At 38.9% G+C, this 25,646-nt stretch overlaps 1 protein-coding gene across 7 annotated transcripts in view; it reads left to right on the top strand.

Moving 5' to 3' along the window:
• The window catches only part of SMARCA2 (SWI/SNF related BAF chromatin remodeling complex subunit ATPase 2), a 119,056-nt gene that overhangs the window by 4,102 nt on the left and 89,308 nt on the right, over nt 1-25,646 (top strand). For 6 of the 7 annotated variants that reach the window (XM_071425127.1, XM_071425132.1, XM_071425129.1 and 3 more), the window contains exons 2-3: nt 9,082-9,342; nt 17,261-17,384. In XM_071425127.1, coding sequence (XP_071281228.1) covers nt 9,118-9,342; nt 17,261-17,384 — 349 coding nt within the window. In that variant the 5' untranslated portion in view covers nt 9,082-9,117. The remainder of the gene's footprint in view (nt 1-9,081; nt 9,343-17,260; nt 17,385-25,646) is intronic. The other variant, XM_071425133.1, reaches the window with a different exon arrangement.

The raw sequence follows: 25,646 nt of genomic DNA, 5'->3' as shown, positions 1-25,646 counted from the left end.
TACCTGTAGTAAAGCTCACAGTATGAAAACTTAATCCATGACCATTCAGTAGTGTCCTGTATCAGTTTTCTGTGCTTTAAATTTATAGCGGAATCTACATATGTAGCAAATGTGGAATTGATCTTAGAAATTGTCTGATGGCAATTAAACTTCTGACTGTAGCTATCTGCTATCTTCTTTTCCTGAAGGCTACTGTCTTCTGCAGCAAAGCTATCAGAAAGGATCATATGTCTGTGCTGTAGTGTCTTCACAGTAAAGTCTGGCAGCGTAGTTTAGCCTAACTTGTGTGCACTCTGATTTGTGATTATGCCTTTTGACAGTCTAGAGTACTTTCAACTCCCAGCTGTTAACAAGTCATTTTTTGCTGCTGATGTCAGTTTTTCCTGAGAGGGTAGGCTATAAACTAGAGCAGCTGAGAAAAGTTGAACTTTGTGTTAAGCTGAAATATCTATACAGTAGGAGTAAGCATTTCTACAAGAATATTTCAAGGTAAGGAGTACTGATTATCATCCTAAAGTAAACTGTATCATACTACATGACTCCACAATAAAGTTTCTAGTGTAAGCATTCCACCTGTTTACTGAACTGTATGGGGATGCTCTCTGCAGTTTCTGGCAGAGAGCTAGACATGCAGCTAAAGGAGTGTTGCAGAGGTTTTTTTCTTCTGGCTTAGGTGTCTGGATAAGTAATTAAGGTTCAGCATTTCTGGTTCTGTGGTTAGTATTTTAAACTACAGATGCCCTTGCAGAAGGTTTTCAAGTTACACTGACATGACATAAATGAGCATGCAAAGGCACATGTTAGTGTGTTTGGCTTTTCCTATGTGAACTAATAACTCTGGTATATGTTAGTTGAAGATTTGAGTCTTCTCTCTGATTTTTGTTGTTTCATGTAAACCTGTTTATTGATTGAATTGTCATTTAATGAAATGGCAGTAATTAAATCATGATAAAAGGTAATGCAGTGTCCTGTGAAGTTGTACAATACAAAACGCTGATTTGCTTCTAAGTGTGCTAAGTTATTTAGTGATGATAAGCTATGATTACTAATCAGCTCTTCTACTTTGAGCATATTAATTTGATTATAGTTAGCAGATTATGCAAGTAATACAAATCACTGACAGTATAATTCTATGTTTTCTATGGTAGTATAATAAAGACAACTCCTGTAGCCTATAGTGTATCACAAATTTACAGTTTATCTTTTCAAAGCCAGTTGTGAATCGTGACTGCAGTTGGAAATGTGTGGGGAGAAGTAGATTGTAACTATTTCTCTTGTGAAGACAAAGTTACGCTTTGCAGTGTCTGTGTGGCTGTTGTGTGGGTCCATATTTCATAAGCTCTAAGCGGTATAGTTTCATTACTTTCCACTGCATATCCAAGGCAGGAGATGTGGCCAAAACATCCTGGCTGAGGTTCAATTTAGGTTGAGAGGAAAGGCAGAAGTTACATTGGATGGTGAAGGGAACTAGCTAGAAGAGTTATAAATACTTAACTGCTCCATCTGTTCTTAGACTTGGTGTGTGCCCTGTCAAAGCAGTCTGTAATCCTTGGATCTTTTTGGGTGTACAGCTGGTCTTGAATTCCAAAGTAATGCAAATGGTTTTTTACCTGCTGTGTTTTTGTTTGGGATCTGCTAATACTTCCTCATGTGAAAGAATCCCTGCCCTTGTTACCTGTGGGTTTGTAGCAGGTTTATACCAAAATGTGTGTAAAATAGAAATGTTGAACTGATGAAGACTATATTGTACAGTGAATTAGTTACATCTACAAAACTTTCTAAGTGTATATAAAATGATAGTGGAGAAGCATTTATGCTTAGAGGCTGTTATTTCATATTGTTCACAGTGTAGATACTCACTGTCCTAAACTGATCTAGAAATAGTTAGCAGAGATCCTAAGTCTCCCTTAATCTTCGGCTCTTGCTTTTGTGGCTGTTTGTATTTGGATCTGGCTAAAGTTGCGCTGACATACGATAGATGCCTTTTTATTTTCCTATCTTAGCTCTGGTTGTGTCCAGCAAAGGTGGAGAAATTCTCTGAGACCACAGGAAGAACCATGTGATTCACCACAACTGATTCAATTACCAGTAGTTCATCTGGGGCGGTTCACAAAAGAAAATTGGTCATGTTGATGTAAATACATCTAAGAGGTGGTAAAGGATTACGGTTCAGGAAAAAAACCCCATCCTATTTGAAGTCATGTAAATAATACTACTCCAGTGAGCATTTTGAGGAAACTATAAGATTGGACACTTGAAAAACAATTTGACAACATGTAATGTGTTCAAGAATCAGAGCCAAGAGCCTCATAATTTAGAACAGTAAGATGGTGTTTTTAATTTTTTTTTCATTTCACTATAGTCTTGTAATTTGTTGGAAACATTTATTTTTTTTTTTGCCTCTCCTTCCTCCCTGCTTTTTAATTCTAACAGGCACTACTCATTAAAAAGCAGTCCAAAGAAATAGGTCAACACTGGCTTTTGGCAGGGAGTTGGCTTCATACTGCTTTTTTCATTGCAGGCACCAGAATTTAGCCAAAATAATACCAATACTATCTGCATGGAACTCAGTGACTTTTGGACCTGTTGTTTTTTTGTAGATTTTTGCTTTGACTTTAATGAGACTTTCATAAAGGCCTAAATGAATTAGATATCTAGCTTTTACTGAATTTTGATGAGAGCAGGGTCTCTAATTTCTGTGGGGTACAATCTCACACTTAATAAATACAAACGAAGCTATTTTTGAAACATGTTAAACTATAAATTTTTTAGCAGGTAATTTCTGTGAACAAGTACTTTGTTGGGAGGGCCATACTGCGTTCTGGTTGAGGTCAGTGGCATTTTTTTTTTAATTTTGTGGACTACTGTTGCCAGAGAAAATTGCTTTGTCTCTTTAATTCCATGACTGTCTTCGGACAGAGTTTATTACTTGAATTTAAGTAGTGTTTTCCAATTCTTTATATTCCCTGATGTAGGTTTATAAATTACTTTTTTTTTTCTTTTTCTCTGATGTATAAAATGTCTGAAAACAAATTATCTGTTTAAGACAATTCCCAATTATGTGAGATGTATCTTCACTCAGAGAAAGGTGATGAGGGGACTTGGTCTGGTGCAAATGATGCAGACATTCACCTCTGGTAGTTACTGTTTTTCATAGTTTGGACGTTTGCTATCCTATCAGAAAGACATCTGAATTTTTCAAATTTGCATGCAAGATATGTTTAATGTATTTGTAAATGACAGTGTAACTAATGGACTTGAGAGTGGAGCTAGTTTTTATGAGAATTACAAGTTGAATTTGAAATAGGATGAATAGGTGAATTGAGAGAAAGATTTTAATACCCATTTTAAGGCATGGGTATAGGTAGATGTCTTTTGTGAAATAAGATATTTTGGGATACTGTATACTGATAGTAGTTTTATTATTGATTGTGTTATGGCTCTGTATACATTCTTCTGGATTGTAGTGGTGGTGCTAGTTACCTGCTTTGTTAAATGGATTGAATTTCGTTCATAATGCACATAGTACGTGACTCAGCTGTGAGAGTGTCAGTCTTAGATTTTGCAATATCATGATTGAAATATGTAGAAACTATTTGTTGTGTGGAAATGTGTGTTGTCCTTCATACAAAACATAGGCCTCTTAGAGGATGGTATGGTGTTCGCAGTTGTGAACATTTGATAAGTTGATTCCTTTTGTGGTCATGTTGTGGAGATGTAGAGGACTAATTAGTGACTGTAGAGTTTTGAACTGAGAAGCTTCATAAGCATCTATGTGTTTTACCTTGCAAGGAAACAGGATCCCAAGGTATCAAGTCATAGAATCACAGAATATCCTGAGCTGGAAAAACCCAAAAGGATCATTGAGTCCAACTCCTGCCACTCCACAGGACACCACAAGAACAACACCAGGTGCCAGAGACCTCTGTCAGGCTTGGTGGCATGACTGCTTCCCTGAGGTGCCCATTCCAGTGCCCAAAAAACCTCTGGGTGAAGAGTCTTTTCCTGATATCCAATGTAAAACTCATTCTTTTAGGTCCAGTCATTGGTCACCACATAGAAGAGACGCAGTGACATTGTCTGTCCCTCCTCTTTACCTCATAAGGAAGTTGTAGACTGCAGTGAGGTCTTCCCTCAGTCTTGTCTTCTCCAGGCTGAACAAGCCAAATTACATCAGCTGCTCCTTGGTACTTGCGGTTTGGGCCTTCCACCATCCTCATGGCCTTCCTTTGGACCCTCTCCAGTAGCTTTATATCTCACTTATTATGGCACCCAGAGCTGCCCCCAGCACCTGAGGTGAGGCTGCCCCAGTGCAGAGCACAGCAGGACAATCCCCTCCCTTGCCTGGCTGGCCATGCTGTCCCTGACACCCTCAGGCCACGCTTGGCTCTCATGGCTGCCAGGGCACTGCTGATTCATATTCAGCCTTCTGTTGACCAGGAGCTCCAGGTCCCTTTCCATGGCACTGCTTTCCAGCATCTGATTCCCCAGTCTTTACATCAAGGGTTGCTGCATCTCAAGCACAGGATTTGGCATTTGGCTTTGTTAAACTTCGTACCTTTGATGATGGCTGAGTCTTCCTATTTTTCTAAGTTTCTCTGTTGGGTCTCTTTGCCTTTGAGGGAGTCAACAGCTCCTCCCGCTTTTGTATCATCTGCAAAAGTAGTATCCCTTCAAGTCCTTCTTCAAAGTCTTTAGTGAATGTAAGCCAGCAATGTGCAATTCCAGCCCAGAAAGCCAACTGCATCCTGTGTTGCAGCAAAAAAATGTGGCTCACAGAGTGAGGGAGGTGGTTCTCCCCCTCTACTCTTCCTTCATGGGACCCTACCTGGAGTTCTGTGTCCAGGTGTCGGGTTCCCAGTGTAAGAAAGACATGGACCTGTTGGAGTGGGTCCAGAAGATGGCCTTGAGGAAGCTTAGACAGAGCACCTCTCCTCTGAAGGAGGTGGAGAGAGTAGGGGTTTTAAGAGGATATTTCAGGGAGACCCCATTGTGGCCTTTGACTATCTGAAGGGGCCTTATAAAAATGAGGGAGAAGGACTTTTTGTATGGGCACACAGTGGCGGGACAAGGAGCAGTGGTTTTAAACTTAAAGAAGATATGTTCAGATTAGCTGTTAGGAAGAAATTCTTTATAGTGGGGGTGGTGAAGCACTGGCACTGGTTGACCAGAGAAGTTGAAGATCTCTATCTCTGCAAGTGTTCAAGGCCAGGTTGAACTGGGCTTTGAACAACCTGATCCAGTGGAAGGGGTACCTGCACATGGCAGGGAGGTTGGAACTAGATGATCTTAAAAGTCCCTTCCAACCCAAACCATTCTGTGATTTAGGCCTTTATGATTGTGTTTAAGAGCATGGGGCCTAAGGAAGAGCCCTGTGGAACCCCACTAGTGACAGGTCACCAGTCTGATGCCACCCCATTCACTGTAACCCCTTGTGCCTGACCCATCAGCCACTTGCTCACCCAGTACTTGATGTGTTTATCCAGCTGTGTGCTGGACATTTTGTCCAGAAGGATCCTGTGAGAGGCAGTATTGAAACCTTCACTGAAATCCAAAAGGATTGCATCAACTGGCTTCCCTTGATCAAGTAAGTGGGTTAGTCTGTCATAAAATTAGGTTAATTCTGACAAGAAGGACTTTCCCATCATGAACCTATGTTGGTGGTGACTGATGACTGCATTGTCCTTCAGGTGCTTTTCAGTACCTCCCAGAATAGTATTCTTCATAATTTTGCCAGTCACTGAAGTGAGACTGCCAGGCCTGGAGTTTCCAGGCTCATCCTTCTTGCTCTTCTGGAAAACTGGGACATCAGCCAGGTTCCAGTCACCTGGGACCTATCTGGATTCCCAAGTCCATTAGAAAATCATTGAGAGAGGTCTCGTGATGATATCAGCCAGCTCTTTTGAGTCTTCTCAGATGAATTTCATTGGGCCCTATAGATTTACAGGGAACTGGGAGTTGATCATTCTCACAGCCACTGCCCTCCAACTCAGGGCCCTGGGACCCATTAATCCATCATTGGCATTGAGGACAGAGGTAAAGGAAGCATTAAACATCTCTGCCATGTCCCATGTCCTTGTTTGTGAGATGACTGTTCTCATCCTCTAAGAGGACAATGTTATTTCTCCACTGTCTTATGCTATTAATGCGTTTAAACCCCTCTTTTTATTGTCACCCTCAATCGTGGCCAGCTTCCTCCCCAATTGAGCTTCAGCATGGCAAATTTTCTCCCTGCAGTGGGGAGCAGCATCTCTGTGATTCTCCCACATCACCTGACATTACTTCTGCTGAGCCTACACCCTCTTTTCTTGCCTCTACCTCCCAAAGAAGATTCCTGCTCAGCCAAGCTGTCTTCTGCCTCCCCTGCTTGACTTCTGGCATTTGGGAATTGCCTCTTCCTATGCCCTTAGAAGATGGTGGTTAAAACATGACCAGCACTGACAGACCCCAGCACCCGCAGAGCATTTTTCCAGGATACCTCACTGACTGATCCCCTGAACAGCCTGAAGTCTGTTCTCCTCATGTCCAGAGTTGAGGTTTTGCTGGCACTTTTCCTTCTGTCAGCAGATTTTGAGCTTGATTATTTTGTGGGCACTGAGGCCAAGAATGGGCGCCAATCACCATGTCACTCATGAGACCCTCCCTGTTAACAAGCATGAAATCAAGGACAGCATCTTTGCTAGACAGCTCTCTTAGGACTTGAACCATGAAGTAGCATCCAGATGTTTTAAGAATCTCCTGGACTTGATTGTGCCAGCTGTGTGGTCTCCCTGATTAACATCTGGCAGGTTGAATTATGCCATAAGGAAAAGTTTTAGGGTTTCCCTTGGTCACTTGAGGAATTGATCTCATTGTTGTGCTTGTATGATCTATAGCAGCCTCCCATGATCACATCTTCATTATTTGTTTATATCTTAATCTTAACCCAGAGGGTCTCAATCTTGCTGTTGCCAGTTGTAAGCTCCATACATTCTTGTCCCTCTGGTATAAACAATGCTATACCCCTACTTTACCTGCCCTGCCTGTCCTCCTGAAGAGCCTGTAAGCATCCAGCATGGCATGCCAGTCACAGGACTCATTCCACTGAGTTTTTTTATGTCAGTGATTTCATATTTCTGGCACTGGGCCAAAGCTTCCCCTTGCTCCTTTCTCATGCTTGTAGTTCATTGTAGCCTACACCCCATGGAGCAGATAGAGTGATCTCACTTCCTCAGGTTCTGGTGTGCCATCCCATTGCTTATTACTGAGAAGCCTGGTTTTATCCCTTCCTGCCTTCCAATCTAATTCAAAGCTCTGTCAATGAGCCCTGCTAGCTCTTGTGGTAGAACCCTTTTTCCACTCTGCAAAAGGTACATACCTTCAGGTATCAGTACGCTGTTGTAAAAAAAAAAAAAAAAGCAGATTATGCTGATGACATCCAGTTCTGGAACCACATGCCCTGGGAAGCAGCAGACTTCTCTGTGACTTGGGTCTGGTCTGCATAGCAGGTCTGGTCTGCACAGCAGACTTCCCTTAAGAAGGGAGTCACCTATACTACCTTTTCCTTTTAATTAACAGGGGCAGTTGTGATGAGGGTGGCAGGCTGTCTTACTCCAGATGGTTCCCCCATCCCAGAAAGACCTTTGTCTACCTCATCAGTTGACTGTCCAGCCCATTACAGGGCATCATACTTCTTGTAAATGGTACCAGTCCTATTTGTTGTCTTCAAGTTTTCAGGAGGAAGGGTGTTCTGGTTAGTGTGGCCAATGGCCAGCTTCCATGTTTGTGCTCAAGAGACCTCTGCCTTCCTGCTTGGTAGGGTTCTGAGTCTGCCTGCATCTTCTCTTCAGTGGAGTTTGAGAATAGCCTGTCAAACTCTCAAGCATTCTCGCAAGTACTGCACAGGCTGTTCACTTCACCCTTGGCTCCTTAACCTGGCAACAGCTCACTTACAATAATACATCTTCTGTGACAGGAGTGATGGTCAGCCCCAGCCTTACAGAGAGGCATCAGGCACTCCTGGCAGCCTGAGTCCTGAAGAGCTTCATCTGCTAATGGGTAGTCTAGCTGGCTGAAAGCTTCTGATGTGGCTGGTGCAGTGAGTTCAGGGGGCATGAGCTCTGTGGCATGTCAGAAAACCACACCTGAGGGAGCATTCACTAATAAGAGAATGCCCATCTTCTCCAACTACTGGGTCTGTTCATTGCCTCTTGTTGGCTGCTCCCAAGTGGTCATATGGGAGTGCAACCACTGTGCCCTGGTCACATTCACTCTCACCATTTGAGAGAGCTGGAGCAGCCGTCGTCCTTGCTGGCTGTACTCATGCCCGGTCGGCTGCTCTAGGGCAAGCTGCCAGTCCCAGGTGGGTGTCAGTGCTCCCCTGTGGTTCCCCTGGCTCCAGCCCTGCTCACTGCTGTCCATGGCTCCACACTGGAGCTGTTTGCCTCGGCAGGGGGTGGTTGGGGGCAGTGATTCCGTGTTCCGACCCATCGCTGTCACTACTGGCTCTGCCCACTCAGCCACTCCAGGGCAGGCTGGTGGAGCCCATGTATGTCTCAGTGCTCTCGGGCAAGTGAAAAAAAAGTTCTGAAAATAGTCTTAATTATCCTTTTAATGTTTTCACTCTACTACCATGAATTTTACAAGTACAAATTTCAGGCTAGTCACAGCTGCTTAGGGAAAGATTTTTTAACATATAGGTTACAGAAATGTCCTGCTCTTTCCTGCTTTTAGTAATTACTGTGCTGTGCTTGGCCCACATGGCACATCTGGTGATAGCAAGTCAGTTCAGCTGTATTTCTGATAGATGTTTCGCATAGCACACCAGCTGCTTTGTTCTGTGGGTACCATACAAATGTCCAGAAATTGAAGAAATTATCAGGATCCTTATCTTTATAGTGGGCTTTTAGAAGGATGGTCAAGCTAATGGGCGACATTAAGGACTGTGTAAGCATTTTCTGCTGGTGACAGGTTGCATGTGTATTTGTGTATATGTGTGTGTGTGTGTGTGTAACAACTGATTTTATTAAATTTTTTGCCATACCCCTAATGTCACATAGAAATTGTGGTTTTGTTTTTGTTTTGTTTTGTTTTTGTTATTAGAGCTATTCTGCTAATTGAAAAGGAGACAGAAAATAGATGTCCACGCCTACAGACCCTGGCGCCATGCCTCATCCTGGTCCTTCCCCTGGACCAGGACCTTCACCTGGACCGATTCTGGGACCTAGCCCAGGACCAGGGCCGTCTCCTGGCTCCGTTCACAGCATGATGGGGCCAAGTCCTGGTCCGCCCAGTGTCCCACATCCAATGCCAACAATGGGGCCTACAGATTATCCACAGGAAGGCATGCATCAAATGCATAAGGTAATAGTTTATTACAAGTGAACCTTTTTTCCCTATTTTCTCCACTGATGAAAAGAGTTACTTAAACTGCACATTTAGACCTGCTTAAGTGCTTCTATAAATCACCTGCAGAACTTCAGCTATGCTCTTACTTCTTTCTTTCTTACTGAAGATTATTATTGTATCAGCTTAAACACTGCTTCCTTGTTCCTGGTACTACTTTGGAGTATAGTTAGTAGTTTGGAAATGTTAATTTGTAAATTGTACTTTTCAGTAAGACAGACGTTACTAGGGAGAAAAAAATGAATGATAGTGTTAAAACTTTAGGGCACACCATTCTAAGCACTTTTTTTCTCTTTCTTCTTGTCTATGTGGATGTAGCATGTGTTTTTTTCTGAGGTGGTTTTTACTTTTGAATAAAATTATTGTTCTTTTCCTTAAAAAAAAAAAAACAAACCCAAAAACCCCAAAAACAAACTTAACCCACTTTAAAGAATTTCTATTACAAATTTCTTTGCTCTTCCATATTGAAAATGTGGTTAAAAACCATGGCTTTCAAGTTATTTTATAAGGACTCCATCTTGCAAAGGAATATAAAACATATGATGTATCATGATGATCTATCATGTAGAACATGTCAATAATTGTACTTCTGTGGTTATTGTTATACACTTAAAATTAGACTATGTGTGCTTAGATTGTGTGCTTAGACTATCATTAATGTTTTTTGCTTTGAGGAAATACTTGCATGTGTGGAAATTCCTTTGTGAGTACAGTTTCTTTATGTATTGTCATTTTTGTTTGGTTGTGTACCAGAGATTTAGAACCCAGAATAATTTTGATTGCAGTGATGTTCTACTCAGAAATATGTAGTAGCAGCTTACAGAGCCAAGATATTGAAAACATTTTGGCAGCTATTGTTGATTCCACTGGGAATTGTTATATGCACATAGAGAAAAAATTACAATAAAAAACTGTTTTAAAGTGATAGAAACATGTTTTAATTTTCCTCTTGAAATTACATCTTCATTTTGACACTCTCACATATAGATCAGTTTCATTCATTAAAAGAATATCCAATCAGTAGGGACATGACATCACCATATTTTACATGAAGAACTAAAAATATTGTAATAACATAAAGACTAGATGACGTGAAGGAGGCTGTGATCCAGCTTTCCATTTGCACTGACCTGCTGTAATCTCTGAGAGGTCAGTATGTGCAGTAACTATAACATTTGCGTTTGAATCTTGATGTGTCTGATTTAGCTGTTAGCCAGATTAGACATTTGCAGTTGGCATTTTTTTGTTTGTTGAGTCAGTTACAGCCCAGCTTTTCAGAACTCTGTCACCAGACTTCATAGCCAGGGTTCTCACTTCATTCCTTTCAATTTTTCTTGTACCTGTAGAAGAAGGTGGCCCCAGGAATTTTTCATAGATCAGCTGAATACTTCACACATTGTTTGTAATTGATATATCCTGTTATACTGTTATATCAGGCAGTCAATCCTATGGTATAGTTAGAAACAAACCAACAAATGTCATCCCACAACATTTCTTCAGGGACTTCAGAGAGCATCTCATAAGGTTCTGTGAGCCAGAGCAGAAAGTCTCCCATTGAGGTGGCATTGAAATATTTTGTAAAATGTGCCACAAAGAGTCTGGATAGCCTATTCAAAGATGATCATTCAGTATAGTTACAGTAAATTACCTTTTCTATACCTTGGTTCTGATAATGGAATAAAGACTGTAATTTCACAAGTCTTTATTTTTTACTAGCAGCAAGCTTGCTGTTGTCTTTTACATTTCTACTTCTGAGGTTCCAGTATGCCTTCACATGTGTGTGATTAACCTAGAAAATGGGTCTGTTGACTTGATACAGGTGAAAAAAATGAAAAAAATGAAATAAAATCTTACTTAATTTTCAGTCTATATGAGGTTTTAGGTCTGTTTTTCTGTGCAACTCCAGAAATAGTGTATTGGGATAACTGTTGGAAGATATAAGAAATGCTATTGAAGGGTGCCTCTGGATTATTTTGCAAATCTTACTGGAGTGCTGTTCATGAAATTAAAAAACTGGTCAGCCACCTGTAGCTGGACCAAATAAACATTTTCTTTTTGCTTAAATAAAATATGCTGACTTGCAAGCCATACTATATCATAACACTGTTTTTTAATGAAATGCAGTAAAAATGGGGGATTGCACCAGAAGTGTCCCAGTTTCGCAGTTGCTCTGTGGGATACTCATGTATGCACTGGCATTTAACTCTTCCTTTTAAAATTCACATGCTTAAGTGAAACAACTGTGTTACATGTTTGACTAGCTTACAAATGATAATATCATGCAAAAAGCTTTAAAAAATCCAAAAGATCAAGCAATACCTAAAACTGATTGAAACAAATTTATATTAATAAATAATAATTCCTAAAGCATGTTTACTTAAGAACTGTTGTTATGAAAATTAAAGATTGTATATTCACTTAGTAACCAGAAGACCTTTCCACGGGAAAATTTACTATTAGTTTACATAACACAGTTTTCACAGAAGCAATAAATTAACTGCATTTCTTGCTGGTTTCTTAAGACTGTCGACCAAATTTCCAGCAAAATATAGGTCCAGATTTTACTAAAGTGTATCTTGGATGCATCACAACTGTGTTTAAGAAGGAGTACTCAAGAAGTCTGTCTGGGATACTGCTAAATGGACAAACTGTAACAGCCTCAGAGAAACTGGTGAAAGTAATACTTGGAAGGATGTTAAACTGAAGGATATTAAAAGAAAGCATTGCTACCTTCCTTGCCCTAGTCTTACTTTTCTTCTGCATCCACATAGAAGCTCCTCTGGGGAAGAGCGAGGTTACCTGGTTTTAGTCTGAATTGATAAAGCCTTTGACACAGTCCCCCACAACATTCCTTTCTAGATTGGAGAGAGATGGTTTTGATGAGTGGACTGTTGGATAAGAAAGTGGTTGGACAGTCACACCTGGAGGGTAGTGGTCAGTGGCCCAGAGTCCTGATGGACACCAGTGCCAAGTGGTGTCCCTCAGGGGTCTGTATTGGGACCAGTGTTACTTAATGTCTTCATTAATGACATAGGCAAGGGGACTGAGCAGGTTTGCAGCAGACTGATACCAGCCTGAGTGGTGCAGACGATGGCTGAAGGATGGGATGCCATGTAGAGAGACCTGGACAAGCTTGAGAAGTGGGTCCATGGGAATCTTAAGTGTTCTAACAAGGTGCTGCAAGGTGCTGCACCTGGGTTGGGGCAGCTCCTCATAGCAGCCCAGGCTGAGGATGAAAAGATGGAGAGCAACCCTGCTGAGAAGGGCTGGAGGGTGCTGGTAGATGAGAGGCTGGACATGACCAAGCCATGGTCATGTCCAGCCCAGAAAGCCACATGTCCTGGGCTGCATCCAAAGCAGTGTGGCCAGCAGTGCTGCATCAGCTCTGGGGTCCCAGCACAGGAATGACATGGACCTGTTGGAGTGAGTCCAGAGGAGGCCACTAAGCTGATAGAGGGATGGAGCGCCTCTTCTGCTAGGAAAGGCTGAGAGGATTGGGTTTGTTCAGCCTAGAGAAGAGAAGGCTTTGAAATGACCTCATTGCAGCCTTCCAGTACCTGAAGGGAGCCTGCAAGAAAGATGTAGAAAGACTTTTTACAAGGACAGGTGAAAGGGGGAATGGTTTCCAACTGAAAGACAGGAGGTTTAGATTAGCTACTAGGAAGAAATTCCTTCTTGTGAACATAGTGAGGCATTAGAACAGGTTGCCTGCAGTAGCTGTTGATGTCCCTTCACTGGAAGTGTTCAAGGTGAGTTTGGATGGGACTCTGAGCAACCTGGTCTAGAGACTGCCACTGTAAGGGGTTTGGAACTTGATCTTTGAGGTTCCTTCCATCTCAAGCCATACTATGATGCTATGATACAGCCTTCTGTTATCTTCTTATATGCTAGCTGGACCACACAGTTTTAGCTGCTTAACCTCTGATGTTATGACAACATTGTAGCTTGTTAAGTTGAATGCTCACTTGAGGGATGGATGGAGTACTATGAGCTCTTGGTTTATTTTCTCTTCCATTTAATTGTAACCTGATGCATAATCACTTCTTTTGTGAATTTGTAATGGGATATACTGTAAATGACTGCTGACTGGAATAATTAGAATGATGTCATGGGGAATATTACTGGTTTTGGTGAGTGAGATAAAATTTGAGGGAGAGAAAAAATTCTTCAGAAATACAGTAGTTTTTACTAAATATGTTAGTTGTTCATTCAAATGTTCCATTAAAACAGAAGGCAAATGGTTTCCCATTTCAGATATTATTGGGTAATAGATTAGACAATGAAATTGAAGTATTTCTGTCGTGGTCCTGGAAGTAACAACATGCAAATTCAGTAGGCATGTTTCCTGCTTTTTGTTATTGTTGTTGTTCATGTCTACATTAGTAGAAAAGAAAGGAAGTATTGCCAACCTTGAAAAATCAACAGAGAATTTAATGTAAAATGGTGATTTTGTGATTTTTTTAGAGATTAATAGAATTGGTGGCCAAAAATTACTAATTCCTGCTGCAAGAGATACAGTCAGGCTGGATGTCCATCAGGGATGCATTCAGTTATGCTGTGTAGTTATGTGGCAGTTACATGACAACACATTGCTGTTTGCCCACTGTAATTCTGTTGTTTTAGAAGCTGTATGGTCTACAAGAAAACTAGTCTCAGTACTCAGTCTTTGATTTCAAGGCTAGAGGTTTTTTTTGCTTGATGTTTTTTTTAATAAGGTGGATTAAAACAAAAAAAAAAAAAAAACAAAAACCCAGACACTGTAATGTCACAGTTTACCTGAAAATAGGTCAAACTGTGATGCATCTGTGAAAAGACCTTAGCTGCTAAATTCAGAGTAAAAGCACTGTAGGCAAAATTTTCCTTATGCATTAGACATTATGTAAGTCTGCCAAGTCTATAGGCTTGTAGTTAGCCTACAGTTGAAGTTCATCCCTCATTCTTTTTCTTTAAGCATTGTTTATTTGGCCTGTTCAGTACTTATTTCCTTACTTATGGGGACCAATCAAAACCATAATTTCTACTCTAAGTTGAATATGTCTCAACTTCCTGTTTCCCTTCTGTTCTGTCATAAAAAGAGTACCCCATTGTGATAGTAGTGCTTTATTGGTAATACAAGTTACTTATCCCAACAACGTTTTTGTGGAACATAGCTTTAATAACTTAGAGAGGACTGAAGAATTTACAGAAATTACATTGTGTTTAGATACCCTCTGTAATTTTTAACCTGTTGCATAGATTTAGAGTTGTCCTCTAGCTCTGTAACTATACAGTGATTTAGAAAAGTTACCAAAAATAACTGTTCCTCAGTTCTTGTAGGTCACTGCTGTCCTCTGCTGAATTGTGTTCCCTATTGTATATGGTTTTTTCATACCCAGTAGAGGTTCTTTTATATGAAGTACATTCTTGGATGTGCCAGTCTCTGCATACATTAGCAATTATGCAATCATTACAACTACTTTTGACTTCACAGAAGTTCATGCCGTCTTCATCTTTTGTATTTTTGCTAGTAAAAAGCTGATTTATGTGTTCTAATGAATTTAGTTTTCAGTTTTTTCACCACATAAGTAAATACATAGATGCAAACCCCTTTCTTGCTATATGTCTAGTCTCCCTTCCATTAGACTTGAAACATTTCAATTTGCTACACTTGTTTTCGTGTCTGTATTTTTTTAATAATACTTTTTTTACAAAAATCTGTTATTTTGATCAATGATCTCCACAGAAGCATGCCTTGAATAAAAGTTTTCTTCCATAGTCATGTTACTACCTCTCTGTTCTTGATTGATTTAAAAAAAAATTTCCTTTGTCAAAGGCCACATACTCGCTTTTCTTTTCTCTGTGGCTCTTTTTTAACTGCCAACTCCTTTCCCCGTGCTCTTTATGCTGGTACTTCTGATGTATGCATGCTGTGTGCCTTCTTACTCCCACCCAAGCTGTTTGCATTCCCAGAGGTTTCATGGTTGCCACCTATTAGTGCAGTGAAACCCATCCCTGCAGTTACATATGCCACAAATGTACAGCTAGAGACTTCTGTTCTGGAGATCAGATCAAGTTACCAGCAAGTCTCCTCCTCTTGGTAGCCATAAAGATACCATGGCAGCCAGCACATACCATGACAAAATAAGAATGCGTCCAGCTTTATAGGTGTTTTGGTTTCTGTAATAGTCAGCTCATGCAGACAGAATGTGAAGCGAGAGTTCTCTTCTGCACTGGCTGTCTTTGTAAGAAGGGATGAAGAGAGAGGGAGGGATCTTCATGCCTCAGAAAAGGGCACTAGGATTTACTTGGTTCGCAAAGTGGAACTATTTTTAATGTGTCAGTCATCTGTGCCTACATTTCTACACCATATCCCAAGTTCTTGTATTTAAAAATAGCTTCTTGAGTAGTATGTATTTTTCTGATACAGTTTCTTTTCACAAACATTTTTATACTGTCATGATAATTAAGTGATTTGGTGAAACATGAAAAATCTATTTTATTTTTCCTTTTCTATAACTTTCCTCCTTTTAACCCAAACTTCTGATAAGAAAAAATGATGGTGAAATCCTTGAGAAATGCTGAACAACAACAAAAAATTCTGTGTGTTTAAAGGTGTTTTCAGTCAAATCTGATGATTGCAATTGAAAGTAGAAATTTTATGTGAAGGGTTTATGAAAATTGAAATTTAGAATTAGTTTTTCTTTTGTAGAAAGGGTGACCTTTGTCACCCTTTTGTTTAGTTCTGTTGAAATTTAGTCATGTGCAACAAGCTACTCAAAAATAAGAAATGTGACACTTCTTTTCTATAAGCTGATGTAGCTTCCTGCACATTGGTTTAATTAATTCCCTACATTTTCCCCTGGAATAAGTTATCTTTAGTCTCTTTTTAAAAAGAAGTCTCAATAAAGAGATGTACATTTAGATAAAACAGACCACGAGGTCTCCATTGGCAGTGTTTGCAAGAGCAGCATTTAGTGTGCATGCATGCATATGTTAGAGTGGGACAGAGGCGTATATTTCTGTAGAGAGAAGGTAAGTGATGCCAGTCTCTTCCTTCCAAACACAAAACCTTACAGAGCTGTGTTAGAAGTGAATTAGCCTAATCCTTTCCATAGTTAGGAATATGATAAAAGTTTTGCTTTCATGGAAAACTTCATTGTTTCTTGGGAACATCTTTCTTCCAATGTTACTTTTCCCTTGTTTTCACTTTCAGAACTCTTCAGTTTTTATTATGGAGCCTTTTTCAGTGCCCAGAATGCCTTCAGCATGTTTTTTAGACTCCAGGCTATCTTTTCTACACTCTCTAAGGAGAGCACTTGGAACTGTTCTGTGTCTGAAGTACCATGGGAGCTCTAGTTTTAGAGGAGTGTATGAGGGGACAGGCGCTGTAGGGAGCACAAGTATTGTTTTCCCTTCCTTGACTGCCTATCCTTGTTTTTGTTACTTCCTGCAGTGTCACCCTTGTTTTTGAAGAGAAACAATGTTGAGACATTCCAGTAAAGCAGTGACTGAAAGGCCAAAGTTTGGGCTAAAAATAACTCAAGTTAAGCCACAGGCTCTACTTTCATAAGTTAGTGTGTGTTACACTGCTTGGTAATATGAGGCCAATACAGGTTATGTGTTTGTATTTGGACAGTTTGCCTCCCTGCCATTGCCAAACAGTTCATAAGGGGAAAAAAGGCAAAAAGGAAACAAGGGACAAGCAGTCTAATAATGTTCTATGGTTTCCTAAATGTGTAATTTCAGGGCAGAGGTTCCTGGGTTTTATTTATTTTGAATGACTGCTGAAAGAAGTTTTTCCTCTCCATGTATTTGTTTAGATTTTGAGTTAGTCATTCATATTTTTAGAGTGGATTTATATACTATCTCTCTCTAAATACTTATTTTGTTTTCACAGTCTATTGATGGCTTGCATGAAAAAGGAATGGTTGAAGATGTTCACTGTGGCTCCATGAAGAGTATGCGACCTCCTCATCCTGGAATGGGTCCACCTCAGAGTCCAATGGACCAGCATGGCCAAGGTTTATCCATACTGTGCATGCTCTGTGATTTTGGTGCCTCTTGTTCCACAAAGTCCGTAGTTCCATATCACAGATTGCCAGTTATTTCCCGTCAGCTTTGTTTGGAAAAACTGAACAGGGCAGGCAAATAGCTGAATTGCTTTGCTTGCTGGAGTATCCATTAGGCAGGTATTGGAGAAAAACTAAGGTTCAAGTCTGTGGCTGGGGCAAGTCTATCACAGATTTCAGTTTGCATCTCTAAAGAAAAAACCCATCAACTTACTTATTATCTTATGTGGCTGCTGTGAATGTAAATACATTTTAATATGATTTACTATCATCAAGTGCTGATCAAAGTACTTTCCAATGTTTTTTATGCCAGAAGATAGAAACTCTTTTTAACATATCGCTCTGTGCCTTCTTTGTGTCTGTAGGTTGGAACATAAAAGGACATGCATTCTATGAGCAGCTTGGTATTCTGGAGATTTGACTAGAAACACCTGCTAGTATTAATAAGTTCAACAGCAGACAAAACTTTCTATGTTGCATGCTTAATTATTTTACAACAACTTCTGAAGAATCCCAATGATATTAGACTCTTGGTGTGACATACTCTGTACAGATCTATTAGGAGGTGGTCCTGAACTTCTTTGTGCTTTTCAGTGGTATGTGACTGAAACTCTAGTCTTTAATTTGCCAGCTGAATCCCAGTCTAGGACCCAGATAATTAGAAAGTAATGTTTTTCCACTAAACCTTTCAGTATCAATTAAGTAAAATAGAACTGACTTTGCAGAGACAAGTTCTTCATTAGGTAAAACTTCCTCTTTAGTTCATTTCAACAAAATGTAAGCATGATCATCTGAGAGACAAATTTTGCTTGTCTTTGCAGTTAGAGGGCACTTCTGCTTAGGATGAAATGAAAGAGCATTTGGTCTAAAGATGAAGATGGGACAGTTCATACATTATGTACTGAAAATGCAGGAGCATAGTTTGCAAATGCTTCAAATACAAGTAGCTTCTGAGTTGTTTTCTCCTTTTCTGTGCTGCCTCAGGTCAGATTTCCAGGTTATTTTGCACTGTAAAAAGATGATTGATTGTATTAATAGTAACTTTGTCAGGATAGATACTACAGATTCCTATTCTCTTTTTTTTGTGTGCCAGCAACTGTTACAATGTAAACAGAGATTACTAGAGTTATGATGTGGAGCAGGCTTTTAAAAGAAGTGGTCAAAAACATCTCCCGATGTTCTAATATTCCAGATATTTTTTTGACATTATAGAGGACTGCTTTAGCTTTCACTGACTCTGTGTCTCCGTTTTTTTTTTTGCTCTTCCACGACTGTCTTTTCCATAAAAAAGTGGTGATGGCACTTGATGCTGTTCTGATACCTGCTGGGCAAAGTCCCATCTACTAGACTTGTAGGTTTTTGCCATTAGTGTTGAGGTCCAGGGAAGAAAACCAGGTTCCTTGATAGCCTGTCAGCCTATTAGATATTTTTTGTCTGATTTCCCACAACATTAGAGAAAGTAGCACACTTGTGTTTTTACAAATTCTCTGGAAATATACAGTATGGTTAATGAGAGTTTACCCATGCCCACACTCATGGCAAAAGGACAGTATGACTTCTCTAAGAATGCATGGGACGATGCCTGGTAACTCTTGAAGTCCTGACAGTCTTCGGTTGGGTATGGTAGAAACCAAGGCTTGCTATAACGTTCACTTCCTCATGGTTGTCTGATAGTTGAGCTTATAGTACACGGTTGTGTACAATTTTTAACAATGTAAATGTCAAGTAGAAATGATACCTCATTAGTTCTAGGTCTGGTTTTTTCATGGCTATTGTTTGTAGTCCTCAAGTTGAAGTAGATAAATATGCACTAATTGATGTTTTTGGAGGGCATTTGAGGGAAAGTAGCTGAATAAGTCCAAAACCCCAGGAAAGGGATTGCTTTAAATTTCCCCATTAATGTGAGAGCTTAGGAAGAATGGCCATGTGTCATTAAATATTGTTGTAGGTAAAATAAAAATTTTGTCTCTCTTTATGTCTTTGTGATGTTGCCTGTAATTCAGACCATCAAGAACAGTTTTCTGGAAAGAATCATAGAAACATAGTATGGTTTGGGTTGGATGAGGACCTTTAAAAGTCATTCTCTCCAGCCCTTTTGCAGTGAACAGGACATGTTCAACTAGATCAGAGCCCTGTTGTTGTTCAGAGTTGTTCAGTGCCCCATTGAAAGTGACTGTGAATGTTTCCAGGGATGGGGCGGGGCATCTACCAACTGTTCTGAGCAATCTGGCCAGAGTTTCGTTAGCCTTATTTAAAAAAAAAATGTCTTCCTTACGTCTAATCTGAATTTATTGACTAAAACGGTTCTGCCTTGTCCTGTGGTACTGTCCTTGTAAAAAGTCTCTTTGCAGCTTTTTTTAAAGCCTCATTCAAGTATTGAAAGACCACAACAAGGTCTCCCTGGAACCTGCCTTTCTCAGGAGGAGCAACCTCTATTCTCTCAGCCTGTCCTCACAGGAGGGCTGGTCCATCTCTCTGATCATTGTGGTTTCCTCTGAATCCTTCCCAGGTCCATATCCTTCCCATGCTGAGGAGCCCAGAGCTGATGCAGTACTGCAGGTGGGGTCTCAGCCGAGCAGAGGGGCAGAATCCCCTCCCTGGTTCTGCTGGCCATGCTGCTCTGGATGCTCAGGATGCCATTGGTTTTCTGGGCTGTGACCACACAATGACAGCTCATGTCAAGCTTCTTGTCCTCCTGTATCCCCAAGCCCTACTCAGCAGGGCTGCTCTCAACCCCTTCATTCCCCAGTATGTATCAATGCTGGGGTTTGTCTTGACCTTTGTACAGAACCTTGACCTTGGACTTGTTAAACCTCATGGAGTACAGGTTTTCACACTTCTTGAGCTTGTCCAAGTCCATCTGAATTGCATAAAGTCAGCCTTTAGTCTGACAAATTTACTATTATATATTACGTAAATATGATACAATTATATTATTTTTATATACTAGTCAAACTAGTCTGTAATTTTTCTGGAGGCCATAAGCTAAATTCTTCATTAAAATGTCAACTGGTCTGATACAGTATTTGTACAGTTGTCAGGAAAAATGATCTTAGCCCATGTATGGGGCTTCTCTGTGCATTGTTAAAGCCAGTAGCTTGATGATAGACACAACCTTGTCTGCTTGGTTTGTTGTAAAAATTCCTTGGCTTGTTACTGTATGATACTGTGATTTAAGACAAAGATATCACTAAGTAAAATCAATATAATCTGCATTAAATATATTATGATAATTAAATGACAGATTATAAATTTAACTGTAACTAGAAGATGATCATCCAATTGTTGATTTTTCTAGTCTTCTAGAAGTCTGTTTTGGTTGAGTGCTGTTCAAGGTATTTGTGATCTGGAAAAAAGTTTGAAGTCGGTACAAATAAAAATTTTATATAACACAGAGGTTTAGCAGTGAGTAATAAATTAGTTGGTTACAAAGGCTGATTGGAGTCTGAGAAGAATGTACTTATTTTTCTAGCATAGGTTTTAGCACAGCCAAGAGCAATGCATGTAAAGGAGCGAAATAGTTTGCTGTGTAGTAGTATAAACTGTGTCATAAAAAACAGTCTATACTGCTAAGAGGAGTGTGTTTGTTTTATCCTAGAGAATGTTAAGATCCATTTTTTAATTTGTCTGATGAGAGAGTTAAAAGAATACTTGATCAGTCTGCACATTCCCAGACAGTAAAAGGGTTTGTAATTGATGAAGCCTTTAAAGGGGAAAAAAAAAAAAACAAAGCAGTGGATTTGGCTATCTGCAAAATTGCCTGCAAACTATTTGAATTCAAAATGTGTTCAAATAGCTGTATTTTACTTAATGAAGATATTTAACCTTTGGAACAAGGATTACCCAAGTATTTGTGGAAGGTTTTGTATCATACAAAAGCTACATCAGCACTGGATGTCTTTGTCATGTGTCCCATAGACCAAAGGGAGAAGTTTGTTTAGAGGTCAAGAGTCTGGTCTGTTTTGGAAAAGCTAGGTAGACTATTGTAGCTGTAGTGGTCCCTCATTGACAGAAATCTGCCTGTTCACAGGCTCCAAGATTCTGAAAAGGACTGGTAAGCTAGACTGGGAAACAACGTCTTAACATTTTTTGAGAATGGCAAGGTGGATAGTCTTCATAAAATGCTTCAGTACTTAGAAATCTGGGTGGAATACTTGTGATGAATCCATAGGCTGTTGTCCTTCTGTATGCAGTTTACAATGGGAAGTGGTCACAAAATGAGATTTCATTTAAATGCCAGATGTTCCAATAGCAGTCTTTTTAGTTCTTTTTAGTAATTTTGTGTGCAAGTAATTTACAACTAGGACTGCAGAAATAAAGTTGAAAGGTCTTACACTGGCAGGCAGTGGGAAAAATATTTGTATTTAAGTACAAAAGCAAGATTTTTTTATAAAATATATGCTTACAAATGTGGGTGATAAATTAGAAGTAAATTGGCAACTGCACATGCAATTGTAGATATGGTTATGTAAATAAAGCATACAGTTGTGAATGAACAAGAGAAAGTTGATACAGAATTTTGGAAGTAATGATTCTTATGTTAGGAAATAATTAACTATCCTTTTCTGAGGTGAAATGAATTATGAGCAAGTCAGAAACATTTGAAAGCTAAATCTGCAAGAACTGTGTCATTTTACTTAAGTGCCTGTTCACTGGTTGTATGGTAATTACTGTTCTGAGATTTTTGTATTTTTTAACCAACAGTAATTACTAAGTTAAGGTATGCAACTTTATTATTTAGTTTCTCTGTTTATTTTTTTATTGGTGCTCAGTGAGATGCGAGTCATGCAGAAGGAATGTTTTACTAGCTCAGACAGATCATCACATTTTTATTGTGTACTGCAATAGGATGATTTTCAGAAGTCTGAATATATGGGTGAAAATACTATGAGTTGGTATATTTCTCCTCAGCAATTGCTCCTTCCAGTCTTACTACCAAATTGGAGAAAGGGTAACATTCCTGGCTAGTTTTGGTGACAGATTCTCTTTTCTTGAACTTATGTACAGTGATGCTCCTGTTTAGTGTTAATGCCTTTGTTTTGATGCTAACAGGTTAAATGAGTGGAAAATGCATTGCTCCAATTTCATATTTAGCTGTTTAAATAGTAAGCTTACTACATGTTGCTGATTTTGAATTTGGTTAGAAACTGTCTTCCAGCACTGTGAGTGAACTGTGGTGAATTCTGCAGTATTTATATGAGGAGTATGAAATTTACTGTAAAAAATGGTTAAGCTTTTAAACAGTTATCCAACAGATTAAAATCATGGTTACAATTGACTTTTGAAGGGGATTGGATAGAAATTGGAAAGACAAGCCAATTATTTATATAAAATAAAATACTTGTATTATAAAAACTTCATAAAAATATGTAAATGGACTGGAATAAACAATTTCTGTGGTTTTCTGTGATTTGTAAAAATTAAATGAAGTTACTGTGATACAGCAGTGAAATACAGGCCAATTTGAATTGTTCTGTTTGTAAGTGGAAACATAAGGTCTGAAGGAATTTAGCGTTCTGGAACTTGATCTATATTACTTTTTATTAGTCATGCAGTATTTGTTGAACTTAAAAGACGTGCCATTTTTTAACTTGCAGAATTCACAAATATACTGCTGCTTCACAGGTAATGTTCATTGTCCCTATTGTTCTTAAATTAGTTGCATTTCCTTTTCTGAATTCATTCAGAATTTTAAAGATGAGGAAAGACCTACCACTTTATTCATCTGCCTGCCAGTGTAAGACCTTTCAACAATTTTATTTCTGCAGTCCTAGTTGTAAATTACTTGCACACATGACTTCTCTTTCTTCTTTGTTCAGTTTCACAGTAACTGGTGTTAACGCTGGCCTAACTACTGAGAGGGAAATTTTATGTTTTGCTTGCCTTAGGAAAGTTTGTAGCCTCAATCTGACATGATCATACTTTTCACTGTGTTCCAAAACACTGTGCTTTTGTACTCTGTGTGTGTACTTGATTCTAATTTCTTTTTTTTTAAACTAACTTCAATTGATGATTGAAGTGATAGTTCAGTGAGTTACACAGCTATATTTCTTCAGTCCTGTCCCTATCTTCCAAATCCAAAAATCTTCTTACAGTCATATTCTTGAGTACAAATATACCTTTTCTGTTGGTTTTAGTATAAAGATGTGACTTATATGTTCCTCAGACACTTTCATTGTTTAAGACTTTGTAAATTTTAGTGGCAGTTCAAAACCTCTGTTAAACATTCCAGTGTTTGGACTGCCAAAACTTTGATTTTTTTTCTGTATCTTTACTAGGTTTTTGAATTAATTTGTAGGTGTTCTTTCCATTTCATTATAGCATTAAAAGTGTTGAAAAAAGGGTCTAAACTTTTAGCACTCTGATTTTCCAGCTTTAAAACAGGAAAGAAAGATGTTATTGTTTCTGTTATCTGAAGTGAAACAAAAAACAATTAAAGCAGAAACATTGTGTACACACTGCCCTCCAACAGTACTTGGAGAAGCATTAGAACTAGGATTTCTTCCAATGTTCATACTGTAAAGAATATACATTGTTTATGACGTGCTGTGTTGTATTTTTGCTGAACAAGGTGATGCCAAAGTGGGATTAAATATGTTTCTGGTTATGCGTTCAGTTAGGAAAACTTGAGAAGGGTTTCCGATGCAGCCTCTTCTATGACCCATTGAAGGATTATGGGAAAGACAGACAGGACTCTCCTCAAAGATGCACAGTAAAAGTAGAGAAGTAATGTTTACAAATTGTGTAAGTGAAATTCTGATGGGACTTAAGGGAAAGGAAATTCAGCGTTACAGTGATTAGGAGTTACCGTCATTTGAGGTTTTCAGAGCTCAGTTAGACAAAATCTGGAGAAACCTGATAAAGCTTAGAAATTACCACAGTTTAAAATTACAGACAGGGTTCTTTGGCCTCCCTTTCCTGGTATTCTCTGTGTTGTTCAGAGCTGTAGGTTACTGTTGTCCTTTAATGGTGGGACATATAATTTTAGGGGATGTTCTCATGTACATGCTTATCTGTGTTAGAGTCTATGTGTAATAAGATAGGAAAAAAGCAAGGAGTATAAACACTTTATTAGGACAGGCTTGTGACTGTATCTTTTTTCACTGTCATAATATAAAAGTTTTCACACTTTAAAAAAAATTTCATATAGCATCACAAAATTTACATTGTGTAAATGCCACATTTTAGCATCTTTACAAGAAGTTTGGAAGGATTTTGTTCTTTCCTGACTTCATGGAATTTTTTTAATTCTTCTTCTTCCCAAGCACAGTTTTCCATTATTAAAAATGCTAATGCAGAGAACTTGGAGGAAGAGAGAAGGTATAGGTAATAAATTCATAATTGGAAAGATCAAAAAATGTCTGCTTTTGAAAACTCCTCTTTGCAAAACTTTGTCACAGACTTAGCAGCTTCAACTGTCAGGACTGAAAACAAATATTCAACATCTTAGACCACTGTTCTAAAATTTGTAGTCCAGATTCATTTCAAGATATTGAGTCTGAAACGTATCAGTCATAAAGGAATTTAAAACTTGGGCAGTATAACTTGGGAGGGACAGAAACCATTTTTTCAAAAGCAGTTCAGAAAACAATGTCATTCCAGTTAGGTGCCATTTAAAGTAAAACCTGAGATTTAGAAATGTAATAATGGATAAACATTGCAATAAACCTCACTTTGTAGTATAAACCAGTAATGCAGTTGCATATTTTTTTGTTTTGTTGTGGTATGATGGGCATTTTTTTTAAGCAGTGTGCTCAGCAAGAGGGATTTGTAGCTTCCCCTCTTCTCTTAAAATAATACCGAGATAAAAGTAAGTTATGGATAAGTGGAATAAACTTGAGTTATTTATCATACTTTTTATCACCAGCAAGGGATGTATAGACAATTTTTATATTGAACTAGTATAGAGCTCCAGTAGTTCTAACTTTTTAATGTCTCTTCCTTTTCTTTTAACTTCTCCCCTCATTTTTCTCTTGAACTATGTAACTTCTCCTATTCTTTCCAAAATCTTTTCTCCAAAATTCTTTCCATCATCTTTTCCCATGGTCATCATCTTTAGTTTGAATGTTTCTGTCTTATCTGATCTTTTCCTATCACAAATCCCCTTTTCCCCATTGTTCTTCCATCTCATTTTGTTTGAGGTTTTTTTTAGGAAAACTGAAATCCTTTCTTCTTTTTCTTCTGTCTCATACATTTACAACCTTTATTTAAGTT

This window comes from Agelaius tricolor, unplaced genomic scaffold (assembly GCF_023055355.1).
Source record: "Agelaius tricolor isolate 1412-34295 unplaced genomic scaffold, bAgeTri1.0.p SCAF_4, whole genome shotgun sequence".
Lineage (NCBI taxonomy): Eukaryota > Metazoa > Chordata > Aves > Passeriformes > Icteridae > Agelaius > Agelaius tricolor.
The sequence above is the reverse complement of the archived record's forward strand: the minus strand, read 5'-3'. Positions and strand labels throughout refer to the sequence as shown.